Raw genomic sequence first — 9,200 nt, 5'->3', positions numbered from 1 at the left:
GAGCTGATAGTAGGCGGGGCTTGATTGAGTAGTGCGAGATCTCATTGAGGCGGCTCCGTGAAGGGGTGGGGTCTAAGGGAGGGGTGGGGCTTCGTGGCGATGGGTAGGGCTATCGATAGTGAGTGTATCGAGTGCATGGACGTTTCGCGCTCTGCCGGTTAAGTCTTTCCCCTGGTGTGGGCTCCCAGGCTCTGGGTGGATCAGGGACATCCCGGGTAGGGGAATCGTGTTAGTTTATACCCGCCGCGGTTTTCTCTTTTCCCTGATTTGGCTACTGAGGGATCGCATTGCTCCGGCCTGGTCACGTGGCGTGAATGTCCCCTTTCTCCATGGCCTGGCCTGGCCACATGGTGTCAGTTCAATGCCCCCTCTGTCCCTGACCCGGCAGTGTAAATATCTGTCTCATTTAACAGGCAATGACCCCCCCAGACTGCTTTCCATTAACCAGTTATTGGCCTCCTATAATAAGCAGGTAGCCTCTCTGCACTTGTCCATGAGAGCTTTGAGTACAGACAAGTGGCATCACAGCCAAGACAGAACCTGGTGTGTGTAGAGTTTCTGTAAAGACCCTGGAATGGGTTGTCAGAATCCATGGGAATTTATCATCTCTCACACTGGGGCACAATTGTAACATCTCAGCAGCAGTCCTAACTAAATTAATTTCTTTTATTTACTCTTGAGACATGGATGCTACTGGCTGACGAGTATTTATTTTGAGATTGAAGTAGTGTCCTTTCAGTCTGTGTGGTCACGGTGTAGCATCTGAATCATTAAGATTGCATTGAGATTGATGGATGAATAGCTATAGTATATTTCTGGTGTTGGCTTTCTCACTGATAGCTGAATCCATTGTTAAATATTGGGATTCAAAGAAGGGGCATCCTTTTGCATTGTATACCACATTCCAACATGACTTCACATCTTAAAAAAAGGATTACTTTAATAATTCCAGTTCTGATATGTTAGTCTTGCCATCACAAAACATATGTCTATCAGAATTTATTAGACTTATTTAGTAATCATTTTTCCTCATTAACCAGCTCACCAACATGATTGTTTTTTGTTATTTTGACAAATATTCAGCCTTATATTGCCAAATCTGTCATGAGTTAGATGGTTGAGGGATTGCTGTGCTAATAATATGCCATCTTTCAGAAAAGCTGCTAAGTTTCTGTCAGTGCTGTTAGATGTACATAAAAGATTCCATGGCACTATTTTGAAATTCAATAGGGGAGTTCTCCTTGTCCATCAATCCATCCAACCTCATATAAAAGTTTGTCATTTAGATTAATGATTTCAATGAGAATATATGAGGCATGGTTAGTAAGTTTGCACATTTCACCAAAATTGGTGGTATAGTGAACAGTGAAGAAGGTTATCTAAGATTACAAAGAGATCTTGATCAATTGGACCAATGGGCTGAGGAGTAGCAGTTGGAGTTTAGTTTGGATAGATGTGAGGTATTGCATTTTAGTAATACAAACAAAAACAGGGCTTCTACAATTAACGGTAGGGCCCTGGGTAATGTTGTAGAACAGAGAGACGTAGGGGTTCAGGTACATATTTCTTTGAAATTTGCATCACAGGTAGGGTGTTTAAGAAGGTGTTTAGCACATTTGCATTTGTTGCTCAGACCTTTGAGCATAGGAATTGGCACATCATGTTGAGATTGTATGGGACATTCGTGAGGCCTCTTTTTGAGTACTGTGTGCAGTTCTGGTCTACCTGTTATTAGAAGGATAATTGTTATTGGAGAGGATTGAGAAACAATTCACCAGGATGTTGCTTGGAATGGAAGCTTGAGATGTAAAAATAGACCGGAAAGATTGGAACTTTTTTCACTGGAGCATAGGAGTTTCGGGGTGACTTTTTTGATGTTTATACAATCATGAGGATCATCAATATGTTAAATAACAAGGGTCTTTTCCCTAGGGTGGACAAGTTAAAAACAAAGGGCATATTTTTCCAGTGATAGGAAAAAGATTTAAAAAGGACATTAAGAGCAACTTTTGTACAAAGAAAGTGATTTGTGTATGGAATGAACTTTCGCAGAAAGTGATGGATGCACGTTCAGTTACAATATTTAAAATGCATTTATATAGGTTCATGAGCAGGAACAGTTTGGAGGGATATGGGCCGAGCACAGGTAGGTGGGACTGGTTTCATTTGGGAAAATGGTCAGTGTGGAGTGGTTAGACTAAAGGATCTGTTTCCATGCTGTACGATTCTGACATTGCTGCTCATTGGAGCATCCTTTATCCAAATTAACTGTCACATTTCGTATGTTACAACAGTCAGAACTGGCTCTACAATAGAGTTATTCTCAGCGACAGAAAGTAGTTGAGACCAAAGCATTAACTGATTACATGAAGGAGTTAGATATAGTTCTTAGGGGAGAAAGTGAGGACTGCAGATGCTGGAGATCAGAGCTGAAAATGTGTTGCTGGAAAAGCGCAGCAGGTCAGGCAGCATCCAGGGTACAGGAGAATCGACGTTTCGGGCATAAGTCCGAATTGAAATTCCTGAAGAAGGGCTTATGCCCGAAACGTTGATTCTCCTCTTCCCTGGATGCTGCCTGACCTGCTGCGCTTTTCCAGCAACACATTTTCAGCATAGTTCTTAGGGCTAAAGGTATTAAAGGGAATGGGGAAAAAGCAGGTACAGGGTACTTAGTTGGATGATTTGTGTGATCATATTGAATAGCAGAGCATTCTCAAAGGGCTGAATGGCCTACTCCTGCTCTCACCTTCTTTGTTTCTGGTTTTGTGTGAACATAGCAAAATATCATTAACACAAGTGAGGAATGATGCAAATGACAGAAAAGGTGTAAAGCTCAGTGGAATTGAGAGAGACTGAGTGTGATTTGCCCCACAACGAAAGGAGCTATTCCCCCCCCACCAGGATGGCTCTGACAGCAGTGACCACACTTCAAAAGGATTTCATTGGCTACGAACTGGTTTAAGTTGTTTTGAGGCAATGACAGGCACTATATATAAATGCAAATCTTTCAAAATATTCATGTCAGATAATTGAGAGACATCAATTCTTATCATTCTATTGTGATGATAGGGAGAGCATGAAGAAGTGAGAGTGTAAAATTGAAATACAGAGGATGCTGGAAATCTGAAGCAAAAACAAAAAATGCTGAAAGAACTAAGCAGGTTTGGTACCGTTTATGGAGAGAGAAATAGAGTGAACATTCCGAATCCAGTATGACTTTTCTTTGGAACAGTTCCGAACAAGAGTCATTCTGAATTTGAGTGAGTGTAAGTTAATAAGAAATGACTGAAACTGCTCAAGTTTGGAAAGGAATACTGTTATGTTTATTGGAATCATTGTAAATTGTAAGGTTTGCACATATCAACTGCTTATTTTTTATCGGGATTACTTTATTAATATATTGAGATCGTATTACAAAAAATATCAGAACATGCATTAATGTGGCACCTTTTACAAAGTAAGATGTCTCAAGCAATAATATTAGTGAGTTATAATCAATCCAGTGAGATATTACTTCTGAAATTAAGGATTGTCATTCTAGGACAGAGATAAAACTGTTTCTCTTGGAGATTTGTGCAACTATGGAACTCTCCCTCAGAAGGTGGAGTCATTGAACACTTTTAATATTTTACAATATAGTGTCAATATGATATCCATAAAATAAATCTGCTAGAACATAAGCAATTGAAGTGTTTGTACCTTATGATGATCCCAATGAACATATCAGTATTCCCTTTCAAGTTTGAATACTTTCAGTCATTTCTTATCAACTTTTAAGGCAGAAATAAATATATCCTTGTTAGATAAGGGAATGAAAGTTATTGGTGGTAGACAGGAATGTGGAATGCAGAACACAAACAAATCAGCAAAGATTTTATTGAATGATGAGCAGGTGTGAATAGCCACATGGTCTACTTATGCTCCTAATTTGTGTGTTCTTTTGTATGACACTAGAGTCATAGAAATGTACAACATGGAAACAGACCCTTTGGTCCAACTCGTCCTAACCTAATCTAGTCCCATTTGCCAGCACCTAGCCCATATCCTTGTAAGCCCTTCCTATTCACATACCGATCCAACTGTTTTTTAAATGCTGTAATTGTACCAGCCTCCACCACTTCCTCTGGAAGTTCATTCTATACACGCACCACCCTCTGTGTGAAAAAGTTGCCCCTCAGGTCCCTTTTATATCCTTCCCCTCTCACTCTAAACCTATGCCCTCTAGTTCTGGACTCCCCAACCCCAGGGAAAATACCTTGTCTATTTATCTTATCCATGCCCCTCATGATTTTATGAACCTCTATAAGGTCACCCCTCAGCCTCCGACGCTCCAGGGAAAACAGCCCTAGCCTATTCAGCTTCTCTGTATAGCTCAAATCCTCCAACCCTGGCAACATCCTTGTAAGTCTTTTCTGAACCCTTTCATGTTTCACAACATCCTTCCAATAGGAAGGAGACCAAAATTGCACGCAATATTCCAACAGTGGCCTAACCAGTGACCTGTACAGCTGCAATATAACCTCCCAACTCCTGTACTCAATGCTCTGACCAATAAAGGAAAGTATATCAAATGCCTTCTTCAGTATCCTATTTACCTGCAACTCTCAAGGAACTATGAACCTCCATTCCAAGGTCTCTTTGTTCAGCAACACACCCCAGGACCTTACCATTAAGTATATAAGTCCTGCTCTGATTTGCTTTTCCAAAATGCAGCGCCTTGCATTTATCTAAACTCCATCCGCCACTCCTCAGCCCATTGACCCATCTGATCATGATCCTGTTGTACTGTGTGGTAACCGTCTTCGCTGTCCACTAAACCTCCAATTTTGGTGTCATCTGCAAAATTACTAACTAATACCTCTTATAGTCACATCCAAATAATTTATATAAATGAAGAAAAGTAATGGACCCAGCACCGATCCTTGTGGCACTCCACTGTTCACAGGCCTCCAGTCTGTAAAGCAACCTTCCAACATCAGCCTTTGTCTTCTACCTTCGAGCCAGTTCTGTATCCAAAAGGCTAACCTTGCTAACCAATCCATCATGAGGAACCTTGTCGAACGCCTTACTGAAGTCCATATAGATAACATCCACTGCTCTGCCCTCATCAATTGTCTTTGTTATTTCTTCAGAAAATTCAATCAAGTTAGTGAGTCATGATTTCCCACATGCAAAGCCATGCCGACTATCTCTATTCAGTCCTTGCCTTTCCAAACTCATGTAAATTCTGTCCCTAAGGATTCCCTCCAACAACTTTCCCACCACCGACGGCAGGCTCACCTGTCTATTGTTCCCTGGCTTTCCTTACCACCCTTCTTTAGTAGTGGCACCACGTTAGCCATTTAACTGGCTTATTTACAGTAAGTGAAATTGATAAATATTTGTTTTAATATTAGTCACTAACATATTTTGTTTTACCTTTTACAGATACAAGGAATTTTAAAAACAAATACATAAATGTGATGGGCTGCCAACCAGACGAGTGGATCCTTTCTTTGTAGTTAAGCTGCTGGCAGTATTGTTATTTCTTCCTATTGTTGCAATTGTAAGATTCATCAGATGGCTAATAATGCCAAAAGACCGTGTAAACGAAAGAGAGCAGGAGAGAATGGTACAGAGGAAATAAAGAAGAAGGCAGCCAAAATCCAAAATAGGACCACTGTGGAAAGTGACATTGGACAAAGCAGCCAAATTCACCCAAAGGTAAAGAAACTAAAAACATAGGTCATTACGTGACTGATCAAATTCAAAATGTTTGCCATTGTGAACTGAATTAGGACTTTCATATTATTCCCATGGCACAACAATCATGGAAACTGAAGTGAAAAGCATACTTGACCAGTTTGGCACAGATTGTCTGGAATTGCCGACAGAATGGATTTATTGAGTGTGAAATATTGGTCAGCTATCCATCTTTCTTTTCAGGGAGTGTGCTATGGTATGCAGTTTGCTCTGCACTGATTGGCTTCCGCAGTTCGCTCTTTTGCTAGGGGGAGAATGGTTATATGTTGTTACTATAGTTGAACTACTAATCCAGAGGTTGAACCTCATGCTCTGCAGGCAAGGGTTCAATTCATCCAAAACTGGTGATATTTGAATTTAGTTAATAATAATCTTGCGATGTGGAATTTTTTTGACTACACTCCAAATGTACTTCATGATAGTAAAGAGCTTTGAAGCATCCAGTGGTTGTGACAAGTGCTATCTAAATTCCAGTTTTCTTTAAAACACTTCCCATTATTTCCAAACCAGGTGCTCTCTCTACTGTTTCACTTCCTCTCAATCTCTAACTTTGTTCATTTTACTCCTTAAACTGCTTAGGCCTCAGCTCTAGAGTTCACCCATACCAGTCAGATTTTAATAAACAAGTTAAAAACTGTAATAAAAGAAAAAGCTGCTGGAGATTGAAATAAGAACAGGAAGTGCTGGAAAAACCCAGCAGGTTGGTAGCATCTGTGGAAGAGAGGCAGAATTGATGTTTCATGTTGATTATGTCTCTGCTTTGAAGTCTTTGAAGAAGATTCATAATAGATTTGAAATGTGAATGTTGTTTCTGTCTCTACAGAAACTGCCAGCGGAGGTGAGTTTTTCCAGCACTATCTTTTTATACCTGAAATATTATTTCTGAACAAACATTTTGGTTATAAAGCAAACTTATGAACCAGTCCTCTCAATAATCTGGCACAGTTAAATACTGCAAATACCAGATGTTTACTGTATTATCACAGTCTTCGCGATGTCCAAGTAGTCAGCTGAAGGTGTGAGTGAGAAGGCTATCTGCCAGTAAGTTTTGTTTAAGACAAAGTTGTATTATTATTGAAATGATTTATGCTGTAAAAAAAAGTATAACAGTATTGTGTATTCCCGCTACACTACGTTTCTATTAGTGTGTGTTTTTACGGATTGTGTGGATCTCTTCATCCTCCAGAATATTTGATTCTCCGATACACTCTTGGTCCCGTAGGTGCCAGTAAATAAAAAGTTAGCTGTATTCTGGAGCACCTTAGGTTGTTTCACTATTACAGATGCTATTTAAATTTAATCTATTCTTGGTATGACACCTTGCTATTGGCTTTCTTGAATGCAAAATTATCTCATCTTCATTACGTTTAACAGTAAGTTCTAAAATAAACAGCCTGTGAAAGTCATGATTGAAATCCTTTGTGGTCACAATCTTATTATTTTATAAATAAACACATAAGTAAATGTGTGATTTTTTTTCTTCAAAGATTACTTCACTTATTGAAAAGCTGTTTCTACCTGTATTATTTTAAATCATAATTAGAAATAGATTCTTTTTGTTAAGTTCAGGGCAGTGTTTATTTGTGGTTTCTTTTGGTAGTATATTTTCAACTGGTCACTCCCTTTATGCCTACTTGCATCCTGCAGTTTTTGATTAGGAGCTACAGGGTTTCTAGAGGATTCATGTGCCCTGCTTTATTGAACTATGTCTTAGCCTCTGTTTGCACCTCCCATGCTGAAATAGCTGAGATCAGTCTGAAGGCAGCATTAGGAAACATGGGCATGACCTCAGGCTTTGTGAAGCAGTGTTTCACCTTTTTAGAATAAAATCTTGTATGTTCTTTATGTAGCACAGTCAAATAATTAAGTCATTCTTTTGAAAATGGTCCTAGAGTGCTGTTCCACAACAATAATCTTGTTTCTTTTGGATTTGTTTTATAGCGTGTTCCTGTTTTCACCATCAATCCAGAAAGCAACCCCTGTGCCATTACTTATGAGCAACTCTATGGGCTAATAAACTATGCTGTATTGGGAAAAGTGAGAAGTTCTCTTCCCAGGTAGTGTATATTAGATGCTTATGGTCAACTCTGCACCACTCTGTCATAGTGAGAGTCCCCTATAATGGGGGCTTGACTGGTTTTCTTTCAGTTGAGCTAGCATCTCCCTTCTGTGCAGTTCCTCGGTCTTTCATGACCTGTACTGGAGTGCGGAGTTTTTCATTTTCCCACAGCCCCACATGCAGTAAGTCTCTCTCTTTCTTTGTATAAAATTGTTTCCCAATTTCTTGTAAAATAATCGTGGTATTAATACATTAGTCCATACCAAGAAATCTAGTAAAAATTATGGATATAAACAGTGTTTTCTGTGAAATTTAGTGGAAGTATTTTGGATTTTCACAGAACTGGCACAATCTCAGATGTATTGTCTTTGAGAGTAACACCGCACTCGGTGAAGCATAAATGATATTGGTAAAGAGACGCATCTGAAATATTACTCAAGAGTGTGGTGCTGGAAAAGCACAGCAGGTCAGGCACTATCCAAGGAGCAGGAGAATCGACATTTCAGGCGAAAGCCTTTCATCTGGAATGATGAAGGGGTGCTGCCTAACCTGCTGTGCTTTTCCAGCACTACATTCTCGACTCTGATCTCCAGCATCTGCAGTCCTCACTTTCTCTGCATCTGAAATATTAACCCATCTTCCTGTTTTAGAACCTGATTGACCCACCATGCATTTCGAACATGCTCTGTTTATATTTCTGAATTTGATAACCTATCCAACAGAAATCATTCATTGAATGGGAGTTTTCAGCTGTAATTTGTAGAAGTTGAACAAAGCAAAGATACTAAATACAGAATATTTGGGGTTGTGAAACAGATGGCTATTTGTCTGAGGCTGCAGACCTCACAACCTTTGTGCATGAAATTGTATGTGTAAAGCAATGCTCTTGATTGATCAGCAAGTCAGATAAAGATACTTTTCTCTTTTAGTCAAGGTCATTGTCTTAATGTGCAGCTTCTGAGAATATTCCAAATGGCCAGGTGTTTGACTATAAGAGGGTGTTTTAGTGCCATTTTCTTCCTACAGCTGGTGCCAAGTTCACAACCAGAAAGAACTTAAAGGAGTAGCAGTGATTATTCTACATGGAGTGAGTCAGATGCACTTCTACAGATACTACCTCCAATTTAAGCACCTGAAGAAAAGGTTTAGATTTGTAAGTTTACTGTTTCAGTTATTGCATTTAGAAATCTGTTTTACGATAACCATATATCCTGACCCATTTGACCCAGAGAATTAACATCTAAGGTGGGCTGTTCAATGTAGTCAGAAAGAGTCCTGCTGGAAAAGCATAGCTGGTCAAGCAGCATCCGAGGAGCAGGGAGTCTTCCTTTCAGGTATAAGACCCTCATCTAGAATGTGTTGCCATTTCAAGCATAAGCCCTTAATCAGAAATGTCCAA

General features: G+C 39.6%; 1 protein-coding gene across 3 annotated transcripts in view; it reads left to right on the top strand.

Annotated features, from left to right (window-relative positions):
• Positions 1–24: 24 nt before the first annotated feature.
• LOC122560815 (RNA exonuclease 5-like) overlaps positions 25–9,200 on the top strand; it is a 48,840-nt gene continuing 39,664 nt past the window's right edge. The window contains exons 1-4 of one of the 3 annotated variants that reach the window (XM_043711928.1): positions 25–215; positions 5,428–5,703; positions 7,684–7,799; positions 8,828–8,954. In XM_043711928.1, the coding sequence (XP_043567863.1) occupies positions 5,560–5,703; positions 7,684–7,799; positions 8,828–8,954 (387 nt within the window). In that variant the 5' untranslated portion in view covers positions 25–215; positions 5,428–5,559. Of the gene's footprint in view, positions 216–3,143; positions 3,162–5,427; positions 5,704–7,683; positions 7,800–8,827; positions 8,955–9,200 lie in introns of those variants that run through there. The other 2 variants (XM_043711929.1, XM_043711930.1) reach the window with 2 other exon arrangements.

The sequence above is a fragment of the Chiloscyllium plagiosum genome, chromosome 21, assembly GCF_004010195.1.
Source record: "Chiloscyllium plagiosum isolate BGI_BamShark_2017 chromosome 21, ASM401019v2, whole genome shotgun sequence".
Lineage (NCBI taxonomy): Eukaryota > Metazoa > Chordata > Chondrichthyes > Orectolobiformes > Hemiscylliidae > Chiloscyllium > Chiloscyllium plagiosum.
Note: the sequence above shows the minus strand (reverse complement) of the source record. Positions and strands in the feature narration are given on the sequence as shown.